The sequence below is a fragment of the Xyrauchen texanus genome, chromosome 8 (assembly GCF_025860055.1).
Source record: "Xyrauchen texanus isolate HMW12.3.18 chromosome 8, RBS_HiC_50CHRs, whole genome shotgun sequence".
In the NCBI taxonomy this organism is placed as follows: domain Eukaryota; kingdom Metazoa; phylum Chordata; class Actinopteri; order Cypriniformes; family Catostomidae; genus Xyrauchen; species Xyrauchen texanus.
The window spans coordinates 20,989,489-21,007,033 of NC_068283.1; the positions used below are offsets into that span (position 1 = coordinate 20,989,489).

The 17,545-nt window shown below is 43.0% G+C and overlaps 1 protein-coding gene across 1 annotated transcript; it reads right to left on the reverse strand.

The window, feature by feature from the left end:
* Positions 1 to 753: 753 nt before the first annotated feature.
* On the reverse strand, positions 754 to 15,635 carry gosr2 (golgi SNAP receptor complex member 2). Its single transcript, XM_052132847.1, has 6 exons — positions 15,441 to 15,635; positions 14,880 to 14,944; positions 6,802 to 6,910; positions 4,664 to 4,796; positions 4,355 to 4,495; positions 754 to 1,103 (listed from the first exon to the last, which is right to left on the reverse strand). The coding sequence occupies exons 1-6, from the start codon at positions 15,473 to 15,475 to the stop codon at positions 942 to 944; spliced, it is 645 nt and encodes a 214-aa protein (XP_051988807.1). The 5' UTR covers positions 15,476 to 15,635; the 3' UTR covers positions 754 to 941.
* Positions 15,636 to 17,545: the final 1,910 nt, after the last annotated feature.

The following is a 17,545-nucleotide window of genomic DNA, read 5'->3' on the forward strand; positions in this document are numbered from 1 at the left end:
GTGTGTTGACATGCAGTGCATACTCTATGGCCTGGAAGCAGAATTAGTTTCAGTGAATTTCAGGGTATATAAGACAGATGTCATGTATACTGTAACTGTTCCAGGAGGACGTTGTTGAGGCTTACCCTGCAGGGGTCCTGAGTAGATATGAAAGTGTGCATACAAAGTAATTCAAGCAGCATCGGGCCAGTAAAATATCTAATTTCCTGTTAACCAGGGGCTGTGACCCAAGTCAGACAAATACACTGACAGTTTTAAGATTACAAACAAGGGCATAGTTTTGTGTGTGTGTGTTTACTGCACAGAAACATTTTAGTGTATACAGCCTAGTAAGGTTTAGAGGCATTATAAACAATACAGTAGATTCCAGCACAGCACTGAATACTCAAGACTGAGTCGTCAAACACAGGGTTTAGTGTCCAGAGGGTGGCAATGAAGAGGCATAATAAAGGACAAATTATTTAATCCTTTCTGCTGCAAATGTTGTAATTTACTAATTTTAAACACTAACTGCTCTGGTACTAATATACAATGAGCAACAGCAAAACAGCGATGCAAAGAGAAAGACATGAGTCAAGAGTTCTTCAGACATTAGCAGTAGAGATTTCAAAATAAGGTGCTGTAGCACCAGTGTGATTGTTCAAGCAGCTTTTTTTATGTCTACTCAGGCAAGTGATGAAAGAAATCAAAATACTGCAGAAATTATAAAGGATTGAGCATTACAGCGGCAAATATGAGACTTTACCACACCTGAACAGTGACTAAATTTGACATTTTATTTTTTTTTTTTTAAAGTGAGGAAAATTACAATTGGATCTGATCATAATTAAAAATTTCATTTTCACAAAAAGGTCCATAAGAGATGGAATGCGCCACTGATGAGCTCCACCAAGACAGACTGATGAGCTCCACCAAGACAGTAGGTCTAAAGGTCAGAAAGTTCAGCTAAGGTATTTCACCACCAGGAACATGACAAAACAAGAAGCCAGCATTCCAGCAATCATGATGAACTTGTCCTGCGATGCTCGCTTCTCAATCAAACGCATGACGGTGTTAGACAAGCCCAACATGTTTGCAACATCCAACATCTTCTTATGGGTACCCTAAAAGAGAGAAATAGCAAGATGTTACCAAGAATCTCAGAAGTCATTATACAACTATATCAGCTCTGCAGGTCCAAACAGTTCAAGTGAACGGTGCCCAGAACTCAAAAATCGCATAGTAATCCATATGACAACAGGAAGTAAATCAATGTCTTTAGAAGTGATGTGATAGGTGAGAGTGAGAAACAGATCAATATTTAAGTCCACTCAACTATAAATCTCCACCTTTGACCAACACCTACCAGTAGATGGCAATATGCACAAAGAAACAAAAGAATGTGGAAGTGAAATTGAAGATTTATAGTAAAACAAACTTACATTTGGATCTTTTTCTCACTCACAGAGATATGGATTCAACCACTGGAGTCATATAGATTACTTTTATGCTGCTTATATGTGATTTTTTTTTGGGACTTCAAACGTTTGACCACCCATCACTTTAATTTAATGGGCCAACAGAACTGAGATATCCTTCTAAAATGCTTTGTTTGTGTTCAGAAGAAGAAAAAAAACTGGAATGAGGGTGAGTAAATGATGAGAGAATTTTCATTGTTTGGTGAACTATCCCTTTAACACATTTCTGTTAAAATCCTATTACCAACAGATAAACCTCCATTCACTTAGTCAAATATCTGAGGTACAGATCACCCCCCTTCCCCCAAAAACACAGTCAGATAAACTCTCACGGATGCTGTTAATCAAGAGGAGCTTCAGGAAGAGCATTCACTCCTCCCTGGAAACAGTGTCAGTGTCTATATGTGGTTGCATTACCTCAAACTCGCACACCTATTATTAACACTAACTCACTCTACACACTCAACATTCCTCTGCTTGCACACCTCTCTCCTGTATTCTCTATTAATCATTGCATATTTATACTGGAGAACACCTCCATTCTGCTATTTATATGAACAATCAAAGAAAACAATATGCATATTTTCTGATATGTCTGATAAGACAACCCCTGAAACTAGTGCTGTAACAAACCGGTTAATAAAGAAGGTTTTCAATTCCTTTTTAAGCCATGTTTTAAAAGCAAATAATTTCATGCAAGAAACTCTTTAGTCCTAGCTAATGAAGTAAAAATCAAAGTAACATTTTAAAAAGGATTTCATTACGAGTTTATCAGTCAGGAAAAATAAGATACTGTGAAAGGTCACACAAGTTTATGGGAATAAGTTCTGACAGCAATTATCATGATGTCTATTTGAAATCTAGGAAGTTACAAAAGAAAAAAAGAAGGAATGATTTTGGGGTTCTGTTGGTACCCCAGAAATGAACTGCTTTCAGTTGGTGCTTTGTTCCTCAGGATCGGTGGATCAGGACAAACACAGGATATGGCATAAAATATGATGTTTCAAAAATCACTGTCATTGTTATTGCGTTGTTTTAATAAGACCAATTTACACTGTAGCTGCAGTTGATATATATGAACTTTTCATGAAGGAATCGCACACAGCCTTAAGCGCAACTGCTGTGACAGATATAAGGCCAAATATAATCTTACACCATCTTGTAAGCTCAAGCGGAACAAACTGGAGCCCATCTCCACCACTGCAGTGCATACTGGCTGTTTGTGAAAGGATATGCGACAAAAATGCTACACTTTTAAAACATGTCTATGCATTTATTTTGAATGCAGTATGTAATCGGCTGTTATGAAGTTTGAATACAGAAGAAGTCAAATATTATTATTTACTGTAAGAGGACCAAAAAGCAGTAAAGATGCATATTGCAGTAAATATTTTTATATGCCACATACACTGATCAGCAACAACACTAAAACCACTGACAGGTGAAGTGAATAACATTATTTCATTACAATGGCACTTGTCAAGGGATGGGATGTATTAGGTAGCAAATGAACAGTTCTTGAATTTCATGTGTTGGAAGCAGGAAAAATGGGCAAGCGTGAGGATCTGAGCGACTTTGACAAGGGCCAAATTGCGATGGCTAGATGACCGAGTCAGAGCATCTCCAAAACGGCAGGCATTGTGGGGTGTTCCCAGTATGCAGATGTTAGTACCAACCAAAACGGATCCAAGGAAGGACAACCGTTGAACCGGCGACTGGGTCATGGGCACCCAAGGCTCAATGATGCGCGTGGGGAGCAAAGGCTAGCCTGTCTGGTCCGATCCCACAGAAGAGCTACTGAAGCACAAATTGCTGAAAAACGTAATACTGGCTGTGATAGAAAGGTGTCAGAACACACAGTGCAACACAGCTTGCTGCGTATGGGGCTGTCTAGCCGCAGACCGGTCAGAGTGCCCATGCTGACCCCAGTTCACCGCCAAAAGCACCTACAATGGACACGTGACTGTCAGAACTGGACCATGGAGCAATGGAAGAAGGTGTCCTGGTCTGATGAAACATGTTTTCTTTTGGATCATGTGGATGGCTGGTGCGTGTGCGTCGTTTACCTGGGGATGAGATGGCAGCAGGATGAACTATGGGAAGAAGGCAGGCCAGCAGAGGCAGTGTGATGTTTGGGGCCGTGTTCTGCTGGGAATCTTTGGGTCCTGGCATTCATGTGGATGTTACTTTGACACATACCACCTACCTAAAGATTATTGCTGACCACGTACACCCCTTCATGGCAACGGTATTCCCTGATGGCAGTGGCCTCTTTCAGTAGAATAATGCTCCCTGCCACACTGTAAAAATTGTTCAGGAATGTTTCAGAACATGACAAATAGTTCAAGGTATTGAATTGGCCTCCAAATTCCCCAGAACTCCCCAACTGAGCATCAATGGGATGTGCTGGACCAACAAGTCTGATGCAGGGAGGCCCCACCTTGCAACTAAAAAGACTTGAAGGATCTGCTGCTAACGTCTTGGTGCCAGATACCACAGGACACCTTCAGATGTCATGTGGAGTCAATGCATTAATGGGTCATAGCGGTTTTGGTGGCACGAGGGAGACCTACATGATATTACGTAGGTGGTTTTAATGTTGTGGTTGATCGTGTATATCATATTTTCGAATGTGTGATGATGTATATTCATTAATTAGTTACATGTCCAACAAAATAAAAGTTCAATCTGGTTATACAGTATCTTTGCAATAAACCTTAGCTTTCCCTTTAATCAACATACATTTTTACATTATTATATGTTAACAGATTATTAAAACCACAGTGCTGCTCAAATCCACCATTAAATGTTGCTAAACTGAAGAACCTGAAAGCGATGTGTGACATCACGGTTATTTCAGCTATAGATAAATCCATGCTCCCTTGTCTAATACACACCTTGAGCGTGCTTCTTTGCTCTCTTAGGCCATTAAGGATGCCAGAGCCTGAGCCCAGAATGTCATCCATTCCTCTGTGAGCATTGTGAAGGCTGGTATTGAACTGCAGGGTCTCATCAATGGGGATGGAGGTGTCGGCATCCTACGTATAAACACACATGTATAAAATATTGTGTCAAAATAATCTTAGCAGCAAAATGTCCATTAATAATCCAGTGGTAAAGATGTAAGATGTTATAAGACATTCTAGGCATAATCTACAAGTAAACAAATCAGTATTAGAGTTTTGAAATGTTTTGTGTGGCCTAACATTAGTTGTGAAACTTCGGCTCAAAAGCTCATCTCTCTCTCTCTCCTGTGCCTCGCGAGCATAGCGTCTGTGCTGGAAGTTCCTCAGGGCTGTCTGTAGATGTTGCATGTCATACTTCAACTGATCAACACGCCTACAAAAAGAAAAACAAAGGAAGAGAGTGTCTTTCTGACCACAAAGCAGCCTGCAGGGGTTATTGTGTGATGCACTAGTCGCAGAACACCTACTCAGACATAAGAAAACAAAAAAAACTGTTGCTTTCAACCAGTACAAGCTTAAAGCCTTTTGCAAAATAAACAGAATTTTTCACATTGCATTTAGACCATTGAGGGCTTTTTGAATAATTAAAGGTTTAAGTATGTCGAAGTACCTTACACTAACACCTAGTGGCCTGGATGCTGCATCATTCAAACACAGTAGTTTTCAGATACCAATAATGATGAACCATGAATGAAAGTGCCCAATAATAGGGCAGTTACTGTGATTAAGCGAGAAGTATTCAGCTGGTCATGTGATCCTAACAAGGCTGCCCCAATGAGGCGCCCCACCCCATGTAGAATAAAACAGCTTTTATAAGGTTACTGATATGACTGAACACTTCATATCACATTACTGGTCATGATTTTAGATTATATATATATATATATATATATATATTATGTTTCAAAAATACTATTAATTTCTTTAGAAGTAAAACTTTTTAAATGAGGGGAAAAAATATGGAGTGAACCTTTAAACATGGAAGAACAAACAGTATAGTGCCAAGTGCATTAATGCCAAGTGTATTAGTGCAATGACAAGTGCACTTCCCGAACTGAAAACATCCATTAAAATGGAGATTTGCAACATTTGTCTGGGTTGCGATTATGTCATTTCTATGTGTGTAAGAGGGAGAGAATGTGTTTGAGGTCATCCACACGTTCACGTACAGGCACTCCTCATGATGTGTCTGTCTTTAACGGTATTTGGTGTCTTCTGAGTGAGTGAGTGATTGAGTGGGTGTCTCAGGTGTGCTGGCCTCAGGTCTGTTTGTGCAGTCTTGTAGCCAGGCTTTGCCACACAGGGCAAGAATGCTGGTGATGACGTGGTCACTGATAGAATGTTTTCACTGGAGCCCTCTGCCACAGGGCACACACACAACACAAACACTCCTCACCTTCATCACGTCACATTAAATTATTCTTCATTTAGAAGAAGTTTTCTTATCCAGAGCCACTTACTGTACATTTTAAATAAAAGGACAATCTCCCCGGAGCAAACTTCGTTGCTTTGTCAAGGGCACGATGGTGGTAGCCCATGAACCTTTTAGGCTTTGAACCTATAACCTTTGTGTTATGAGCCCACAACAGCCCTATCCTTTTCTCTTTATTCCACATCAAGCTTCCTCGTACTTAATACATTTACTTAATATTTTAATAAAGTGAATTGCTGGTTCTGTTTTGGTTATTATTAAAGATCAAAATTGATTCTAATTTCATAATCTGAGAAATTATCTTACTCCAGAGGGCTATGAAGAAATTCAGCCTTGAATCAAGACTCCACTCAGTATAACATGCACTGGAATCCTATTTATTAATGTGTAAGGTGGCAAGACATGGTTTCTGCGAGGGTGAGCTTCCAGCATACTTCTGTGCAGCTGGCATGTGTTAGGGATAGGCCTGTTGCGATTATTTCATCTAACTGTGATTATTTAAGATAACCACAATTATTTTGCACTTAAGATTTTAATCACATTTTCCAGTTTTATTGAATTATGCGAGCACTCCAAATGAACTCTGACCTTCTTACTGAGCCTACTAACAACTTCTGAAGCGTTGTGATGCATAATAGCTATTCGGGTTGGCTAGGTTCAGCCTGAAAGTTTGATAAAAGTGTTTTAAGTCTTAAAGAAAATCATACTGTATATCACCATTTTATTGTATGATATAAAGTTAAATTCAATATTATGCCACAAATGCTGTCGATTGAGCTTAACTTGTACGGAACCCCGGAAATTCCTGTAAGTAGTATGACAATTAATCTCCATAGTCACAATCATTTGTTTGACAGTTAATCATCAGCACAATTTCATAATTGTTACAGCCCTAGACAGGAATGATTGAATAACTACTTATGGACATGATTGATGATGCACTCACAGTTTGGCATTTTGGCGCCGATTTGGTGGTTCTTTGCTTGCTAGAATCTCCAGTCGCTCCAGTTGGTTAAAGATCTGATCAATTCTGGCTTGTAGTTCATTCTCAAATACTGAAGGAATATACAAACATTAACATAAGAACACAAATAAGAATTCTATCACATTCATCCCCCTTGAAAATGAATATTCATTCAAATAATTATGAATAAACACATGAAACACTCAGAGTTCAGAGTAAATAAGCAACAGCCAGCTTAAATCCCTGACAAAGCAAACAAACAAACACACACGCACACACAAAGTCTACATTTTACAGACAGAGTTGAGCATTGACAGGCGTATACACTGATTAGGAATTAGTGCAGTTTCCTAGGAGAGAGCCCGAGACTGTTGGGAAACTTTTATCAGACATTTTCTTGGGCAGAAACTTCCCCCACCCACTGAGAAAATACAATCACACTCTCTCTCACACACACCAACATGTGCACATATTACGCATCCTTCCCTCCTATGACATCTCATATGATGTCATCAGTATGCATAGGTGGCTGCCTAACTGAGACGTTATCTATCCCGACTCATGACTGAGCCACAACACCGCCTCAGACATACACACACAGACACAGACACAGACACACACATACACACACACACCCCAAACCACTCCGCAAGTTTCCTCTCCAACATCCATTCTCCATCCTCTGTCAGCTCTCACCCCCCACCCCATTACTCCTCCCTGTCCTTCCTGCTGTGGCACCAGCCTGGCTCTCATTGCTCAGCTCCACTTCAACAAATCAATCAGCTGGCCGGTGGCACCATGCTGACTCCGCAGACTTTTTTAAAGTCTACTACTAGATCTGTGGGACAGCTGCTAACTGATCTTGACACTTCACATGCTTAACTCACATGACCATGAACCAAGATTAAATGTACTCAGCAGGCTACCTCAACATATTTTAATGTTTAATATACCATTTTATTAAACCCACCCCTAGCTACAAACATTTAATGAATACTTTTGAATCTGCAAATTATATTGATTTTGTTTCTTCATGAAATGTTATAATAATTTCAGAAATGAAGGCATTTTCTCAGCATAATTACAGTAATAATGTAGCATTTTGTCTCTGCACTGGCAGAATGACGCAGAGCTATAAATGCAAACGACCACATAGACCACCACGTACAGATTATGGCATAGATTTAAAGCATACATTTTATTTGGGCTTTAGATGTGTTGCCATTGAAACCAATCATTTCTGGGTCTCAGGATGTAAAACAGTTCTTAAAAGAAGAAACATCTCATAATTAAGGTAATAAAGATGAAACGTGAACACCGCTGTAACAAGTTTCCAGTGAGGAAGGGACGGAAACAGCAACAGGTTTCAGGTAAGGTTGTTTTTAATTCTCACACACTAATTCACACACTAATATAACACAATAGCTTCTTGGCCTTCGTGTCGGGCTCTCTCCTGGGCTCTGTTGCTGCTGCTTTTTATGCCGCTCTCCTCAAGCTACTGCAATTAGAGACAGGTGTTAGAAATAATTTAGCTCAGGTGTGAGCGCCCTTACCGCTTTTCTCTCCCGGACGGGCGCTTGACCACGCCCCCGCTGCCACATACCCCCACCGCCCGACTCAGGCCGGGGCGCCATCCGGCCTGCCTACCACTCCCCATTTCTGGAGAGGAAGTCAGCGGCAGCCATCTGCACCCCGGTCTGTGGACCACCTTGAACTTAAAAGGCTGGAGGGCCAGATACCAACGGGTGATCCGGGCGTTAGTATCTTTCATCGCGGTGGAGCCACTGCAGTGGGCGTGATCCGAGCAGAGGGTGAAGGCCCGCCCCAGCAGGTAGTATCGGAGGGTGAGGACCGCCCACTTGATGGCCAGACAATCCTTCTCTACGGTGCTGTACTTAGTCTCCCTCAAGGAGAGCTTCCGGCTAATGTACAGCACCGGGCTCCTCTCCCTCCACCACCTCGCGAGTACGGCCCCCAGCCCTCTGTCTGAAGCGTCCGTCTGCAAAACAAAAGGGAGAGAGAAGTCAGGTGCATGCAAAAGCGGCCCCCCACAAAGTGCAGCTTTAATCTGTGTAAACGCCTGTTGGCACTGCTCCGACCACTGGAGTGGATCTGAAGCCCCCTTTTTAGTGAAGTCAGTCAGCGGGCTGGTGACATCCGAATAATTAGGCACAAATCTTCTGTAATAGCCAGCCAGCCCCAGGAACTGCCTCACCCCCTTTTTGGTTTTGGGTCTAGGGCAAGTCGCAATCGCCTGCGGTCTTGTCAATTTGGGGACGCACCTGGCCATGACCCAAGTGGAACCCCAGATACCGTACCTCCACACGCCCAACCGCGCACTTTTTCGTGTTTGCCGTGAGCCCGCCCGCCGCCAGCAATCTCAGGGCGGCCCTCAGATGTTGCATGTGCGCTGCCAATCATTGCTATAAATGATGATATCGTCTAGTTAGGCAGCGGCGTAAGCAGTGTGCGGTCTGAGGATCCTATCCATGAGAGCTGAAGCGTGGCTGGTGCCCGAACAAACCGAAAGGAAGCGTCACGAATTGGTGTAATCCAAGCGGCGTGGTGAAGGCCGTTTTTCACAGGAAATTGGTGTCAAGGGGATCTGCCAATAACCATTCGTTAGATCCAAGGTCGAATAAAATCGAGCCGTCACGTAACCCGATCGAACAGTTCATCAACACGGGGCATTGGGTGCAGCGTCAAATTTAGACACCGCGTTGACTTTCCTATAATCCACACAGAAGCGTACAGACCCATCGCTCTTGGGAACAAGGGCGACCGGGCTGGACCAATCACTGTGGGATTCTTCTATTACTCCCATCTCAAGCATCGCGTCCAATTCTTCTCGAACTACTTTCTTTTTATGTTCAGGCAAGCGATAGAGGCGTCAGCGTACCACCACGCCCGGCTCGGTCTCGATATGGTGATGTATGATGTTTGTGCGGCCCGGTAGAGGAGAAAACACGTCTGCAAACTCCTTTTGTAATTCGGAAACCTCTGCGAGTTGGCGCGGTGAGAGGTGGTCTCCACAAGGAACCGGGTGTTGAGATTGCGGGCTTTGTTTACCTCGGTCCGAGCGCCGCCCTCTCGAACTACTGTTGCCAGCGTCACAGAGGCCGCCTCTTCTCTCCACAATTTCAGGAGGTTGAGGTGATATATTTGACGCGCCCCTCTATCGGATGCGTTTAACCTCATAATCGAGATCCCCTACTGCGTCGTGTGACCTCAAAGGGTCCTTGCCACTTGGCGAGTAATTTCGAGCTTCGATGTTGGGAGTAATACAAGCACTTTATCTCCGGTCGCGAATTCCGTAGCTGAGCACCCCTGTCATACAGCCGGCGTTGGCGTTCTTGAGCCTGGAGCAAATTCTCCTGTGTTAATTTCCCCAGTGTGTGGAGTTTTGCTCTAAGATCAAGAACATATTGAATTTCATTTTACTATTAGAAGGTCCCTCCTCCCAAGCCAGCGGATGACATCGAGGACCCAGCGTGGGCGCCGCCAGTACAGCAGCTCGAACGGTGAGAACCCCGTGGAGGCTTGTGGGACCTCCCGTACTCGCGAATAACAGGGGTCGAGCCACCTATCCCAATTCCTAAGCGTCTTCGGTATGCGAACTTACGAATCATATTTTTTAGTGTTTTATTAAATCGCTCCACTAGGCCATCAGTCTGCGGATGGTAAGCGCTAGTCTTGAATCGACTTAATGCCCAATAGTTCAGTAAAGCTCGTGAAGTGTAGGTGACATAAGCGTTGTGCCCTGATCGGTGAGGATTTCTTTCGAATCCCCACCGGAGATTATTTTGAAGAGTGCCCCTGCAACACTACGTCGCGGAGATGTTGCTCAGGGGCACTGCTTCCGGATATCGCGTTGCGTAATCCACTAGGACTAACACAAAGCGATGTCCGCGTGCTGTCCGTTCTAATGGCCCGGCGAGGTCCATTCCAATTCTTTCGAAGGGACCTCGATCAATGGAAGGAGCGCAAAGCGCTTTTGGGGTGGCCGGTGGGTTTACCAACTGACATTCACGGCACGCCGCACACCACCTCGCGGACGTCACCACCAATGCCCGGCCAATAGAAACGGGCTATTAGGCGGAGAAGTGTCTTTCTTTCCCGAGGTGACCGGCCATAGGATTATAGTGAGCCGCCTGGAAAACCATTTCCGGCGGCTCCGTGGAATCAATAATTGTGTCACTTCCTCCTTTGTTTGAGCGTCCTGCGTCACTCTGTACAACCGATCTTTAATAAGTGAAAAATATGGGTATGCAATGGCGACGCCGGCGGAGCTGTTGACCATCAATTACTCTCACTTGGCCAAGAGCATGTTTAAGGGTTTAGATCCCGCGACTGCTCTAGAGGGAAGTCCCCTCAGGGAATTCCCTGAGAGGAGGGGCGCCACCTCGCCCCTTCCCTCGTCATTCCGAGCAGCCGAGGGCGGCCCGGCTCCGCCTCCCTGCCAAAGCATCGCACACCGCACACCTCTTTATGCAGGACCCATCCGCACATATACCCTCTAAAATATCTTTGAAATTCGGCCAATCAGTACCCAAGATTAGCGGATGGGTGAGGCGGAACTAACCGCTGCCTCCACACTATGGTTTTTCCCCTGAATTTAATCGCCAAAGTCACCATGGGATACTTGTGAACATCCCCATGCACACACCTCACCCTCACCAGTTTAGCTCCCAAAGCCCGGGTTGAACCAAGCGTTGGTGGATGGTGGTCTGGTTACAGCCGGTATCCAACAATGCTTGGTATGTACCCCCTGGATCCTTACCGAATACGGTACGCTCCAGCCCGATCGGGGCAGCCTGCGGAAGTCGGAGACCCGCACCACCGTCCCTATTTCCATCAGCGGACACTGATCCGGAAGTGGTCCGGTCTCCGCACCTCCAGCAGACCGGCCCAGGCGCCACGGCCGCACCCGTGCTGGCGGGCTCCCACCTGAGGAGGAGAGCGGCTGAAGGACGGGAAGGGGTAGGCGGGCTCTCCCACGGCCGGGAAGTTGGTCTCGTGACTCCTCAGCGCCTGCGGGGCAGGAACGGACCCTGGGGAGAGAGCAGAGCGAGAGGGCAGAGGGGAGGGAGAAAAACAGGGGAAGACACAGGGAAGGGGAGAGAGAGAGAGGGCTCATCCGCCCTTGGAATCGCCGCCATGTGGTCCTCCGCGAGTCGTGCGGCTTCCTCCAGCGACGCCGGGCGGTGGCACTGGACCCACTCCGCCGTTTTCGGGGCAAGTGCTGGACAAACTGCTCCAGTACCACTTGATCGACGAGCTCCTCGATGTCGCGGTCCCCGCAAGCAGCCACCTCCGACAGGCATCACGCGAGCCGCTGGGCTAACGCAAACGGGCGGTCGGATTTATCCAGTTTCATGGCCCGGAACAGCTGGCGACTTTCTTCCGGGGTCCGACCAACCCGTTGCAGGATGGCTCTCCTCAAGTCGGTATAAGCCAGGAGGCTTGTTGCCGGAAGTTGTTGTGCCGCGAGTTGTGCTTCCCCGGACAAGAGAGGGACGAGGCGGGCTGCCCACTGGTCGCGTGGCCAACCCCAAATTTCCGCCGTGCGCTCAAAGAGGTCCAGGAACGCCTCTGGATCATCTGCCGGCCTAATCTTCTGTAGCGCGGGTGGGGGCAGTGTGGCGCGGGTGTCCGGGGTCGCGGCTGCGTCCTGGCTGAGGAGGCTCCGGATGGCAAGCCGGTCCTCTGCTTGAGCCCGCATGATCTCAAAGAACCGACGATCTTGGTCCTGTCGGAGCTCAAGCAGAGACTGTTGGTGGCCCTGATGGAGCATAGCGAGGGACTTGAGGACTTCCGCCAGCTGGGAGGACTCTATGGGGCGACTCTGTTCCATAGCTTTGGACCACTGTTCCTGCAAATTCCCGGGTTTAGGCACCAGTGTAACAAGTTTCCAGTGAGGAAGGGACGGAAACAGCAACAGGGTTCAGGTAAGGTTGTTTTTAATTCTCACACACTAATATAACACAATAGCTTCTTGGCCTTTGTGTCAGGCTCTCTCCTGGGCTCTGTTGCTGCTGCTTTTTATGCCGCTCTCCTCAAGCTACTGCAATTAGAGACAGGTGTTAGACATAATTTAGCTCAGGTGTGAGCGCCCTTACCGCTTTTCTCTCCCGGACGGGCGCTTGACCACGCCCCCGCTGCCACAACCGCATTGTTGCAAGTTGTGATTAAGAGCAGGACAAGTTAAGGCAGAAGCTCAGCAATTAAAGGGATAGTTCACCTAAACATTTTAATTCCCTCATCATTTACTCACCCTCATGCCATCCCAGATGTGTATGACTTTCTTCTTAGATATCCATAAGAGTCCAGTGATTAAATCCATGTCTTCAGAAGTGATATGATAAGAAAGATCAAAGAAAAATATCAATAATTAAGTCCTTTTTTGAAAGAAATTCTTCTCCCTGCTCAGTAGGGTGTGTATGCATGAATTTCTATCAATTTGCCTATTTCATCCACAACTATCACATCACTTCTGAAGATATGGATTTAATCACTGGAGTGTTATGGATTACTTTAATGCTGATTTAAGTGAGTTTTGGAGCTTCCAAATTTTGGCACCCATTCACCAGCATTGTATGGACCAAAAGAGCTGACAAATTCATTTGAGTTCAGCAGATGAAAAGAAGTCATCCACATCTTGGATGGCATAAGGGTGAATAAGTGAGAGAAGCTAACCAAACCTCCACTCACACTCGGGAAGAGAAAGCTTCTTACTAACTTTTTTGAGGGGTGATGTTCTCTCTCTCGCTATATCTTTCCACTCCATTTCAGGGCTTTTGTATTTCTTGCATACATTGGAAACCTTTAGGCTTTCTCATCTACCTTGTTTGCCTGCTTGCACTTCCCAGAGCATTAAAGAGCCACACCAGATGCTCGTTAGTGGAGCATTTGGTGTGCTTTAAAAACACTGCAGTGACAAGCAGTCTTTGTCTGGCCTTGAATGTTGTACTTGCTCTCTGTGCACTCATGGACGGACTCTTTGTCTTATGTTTTCCTGGATGTTATTTGTGTCTCATATTGGACTTCAGATACGTGTTTTCTACGAGTGCTGTTTATATTGAAAAAGTGACTTTCCTAGTTTGATTCATGACTGTTATTTCTTGATTTTCCTAGAATATTCACTGAGCTAATTCAAAGTTACATTTTGGAACTACTATGTTTATTCCTACCTGCATTGAGAAACCTGTTATGTTCAGTCCTCCGTTTCAGTTGTGGGCAAAGAGACGGAGTTTATACATAGCACGAGTATGCATTTCTGTTTGAGTTTCATTTCTCATTTCAGATTTGTTTTTTTTTTTATCCCTGCTTCTGAAGAAATTTGATGCTTACCAATGATCCTTACCTGTTCTGTTCTAATCCAAGGAGATGTTGATGATACTAGCCAGTGAATACTTACCCGTCATGAGTATTGGTTTATTTCTTCACCCACTGGTTCCTGAAATTACCTTGACTGCTGTTATGTATGAATGCGGAGTTAGTATTTTGCCATCCTTTTGCTTATCTTTAAGTAATAAAAAAAGGTCCTTAATCAGGTCCTTTTGAAGTTACTGACTGCTCCTTTGTCACTTCTTATCGAGACATTATGAAATAATTATTCCTGTGATAACATCCAGTGAGTCTGGAAGCCATCTGATTATATTCTACTGTTTTTGAGACATTTCAATGTATTTTGAAGTCACATGCTTTTACAGGTCTTCAAGTGCCTTATATGTAGTCCCCTGGTATATTTGCCCTTTTGGGTCTGCTGCTTTGTCAACCTCTAAATCCAGTATTACTTGGAGTAAGCCATATAAAAGAAAAATAGTAGCTTTCTCTCTCATTGTTATATAACATTGGACTGAATTGTATTATTCTTTATCAACACAAAAGCCTGTACTTTTATTTAAGTCTGTTTTTAATAAATAGTACATAGTTATCCATATTATGATCAAATAAATATTTTGTATATTGCGATACTAACCCCAACCAAAACAAGTGTCTTATGGTGGGGACCACACACACACACACACACACACACACACACACACACACAGGCTTACAGTGGACTGACTCGCGATCTGTTTTCTCCAGTCGTCCCATCTGAGATTGAATCTCCTGGATATGTCTAGATGTAAAAGAAACAGAGGGGAGATAGGGGGGGGGGGGGGGAGAGAGAGTCAGGATAAATGCTGTGCCTCGTGAAAGCCATTATTCAAATGTGTTTTTAAGAGACAAAAGAATACTTCAGCTGAATAAATATAAAAATATAGTCCAGCTTGCATCTGTACATATCAAGTGCATTACGGTCAGTGTTGGTCAAGACACTGTGACACTATAAAGCTGGCAGACTCCAATATGAAGGTGAAACGCCTAAATAAATGATCAGATACATTTTAGAGAATAAAATAAGAGAAATCTTCCATATCATCTACACTTACTCCTGTAACAGATGGTGTCAGTTTATTATTATTTCAACACAACAGATTCCAACGAGCTTTTTATTTGTTAGATGTGTTTAGAGGGAATTTATAAAACATATTTGGCATTTTTTGAGAACTTCTGATTACAGCTAATCTAGCTAACAAGCAAAGGATTATCATAAACAGCATTAACAAACTCACTTATTGGTTTGATGGTAAAGCGTCTCCATCTTCATTGACGGTAGAAGACGTCACCGATATCACAGTAAAAGCCTCTTAATCAAACGCTAGGCAGTGTTTTAATTCTTTCTTTATCGTTTACTTTCACATATCGCTGTCAAAGGAACGTAACACGTCACCAGGAGAAGGGTCCTCTTTTAGGCGTCCTGTGACCCGCCTGACTGGATTGAACGGAGCTTTGGACAAGAAAACAGCGCCACCAACAGAGGTGATGCTTCACAATACATATTTTTAAAGGGATAGTTGATACTCAAAAATTAAAATTATGTCATAATTTACTCACCCTCACGACATCCCAAATGTGTATGACTTTGTTTCTTCTGCTGAACACAAACAAATATTTTTTTGAAGAATATTTCTGCTCAATAGGTCCTCACAATGCAAGTGAATGACCAGAACTCCAAAAAGCACATAAAGGCAGCTTAAAAGTATTCTAAAAGACTCCAGTGGCTAAATCCATATCTTCAGAAGCAATATGAAAGGTGTTGGTGAGAATGAAAGTAAAGATTTAGAGTAAATAAAAAAGGATTGAACCATTGATCTTTTTTTGTTTAACTTCAAGAGATATGAGATATTGATTTTTATTTTTATTTATTTATTTATTTATTTTACCTTTATGTGCTTTTTGAGCTTCAAAGTTTTGGTTACCATTCCCCTGCATTGTATGGACCTACAGAGCTGAGAAATGTTTCTAAAAATCTTTGTTAGTGATCAGCAGAAGAAAGAAAGTCATACACATCTGGGATGGCATGAGGGTGAATAAATGATGAGAGAATTGTCCTTGATGAACTTTAAGCAAGAATGGAAAAACACAGGACATCTTTGCACTATTTTATAACTTTCATCTTATAAGCGAAAATATGCCCAGCAATTAAAATGTACCATGGTAACCATATTTGCAGCCAGTTGTTTCTACAATAAAACTAGTAACATAGAATTGATCATCACTGTCATAAAAAATTATTAATAAAAAATATAACAAACAAAATGACTGAAATATTAAGAAAGCTTCTTACACTGTTAAAACTCAAACACGTCATTATTTTTTGGAAAGAGAAGAGACCTGGCCACTTTTTCAGCTGTTTTGGTTCCGGAAGTATTTTTCCCATTAATTTTTTCCCATGTGAGTTTTATAAGTACTTCATAAAAGAGTTGTAAGCAATGAACCAAACCAACCAGCTCCAAGGTGAATCACAACTTCACAAACTTTGATTTGAAGCAAAAAAAACTTTTTGAAAATCAGACAGAAGGCAAATGTACAAAACTGAACTTTGCATCTTTCATGAGGGAATTAATTACAATTCCAAGAAGCATTGCAAATGATGTAATCCAATAAGTATAAAACTTATCGAAAAATATAACTTTTGATGTTAATTTGATGATTATACTGTAAGAATATACAGTATAAACAACATATTTAAGTTTATTGAAAAATATTCAGATATACAAATATTTAAGTATTTTGAAAGTGTAGGGAGTCCGAGTGACACTTACATCTGGTTCGGAATAAAAATCCCATGAATTTTTTAAATAGGAAAATTTTTAGCCAACTTATAAACCTTTTAAGACAAACCTACCATGAAGCTCCAAGATTGTCAATCGATGGCTGGCTATATGCCCCTGTTGAAGCACACTCTCCTAAAACTCTCAAACTACTTGAATATTCGCCAAAATCGGAATATTTTGCATTAAAATAAAAATATACTGCTTCTATACTTACAAGCAACAACTTTAAATGACTAGTTTTATATTTTTCCATTGTTTGTAATTTGCAATGCGCCATTGGATTGTAGTTCATACACGATCAGAGATAATGAAGCACGATTTCTTAAAATGTCCTCCCTATAGGCAAACTAAGCAAGTTGCTGAGGGCCCCTGATCTGCCAGAGGGCCCCCACACTGTCAAAAACATGTTGACAGGGACACCATTTGAACTTTTTGCTTGGAGCTCCCAAAAGACTAGGACGGGCACTGTTTGTAAATTAAATAATGCAGCTGATGGTTTTAACAGAAGTATATACTGTACTATTGATTAACAACCTCAGAGCTAGAGTATTATTAGGAAC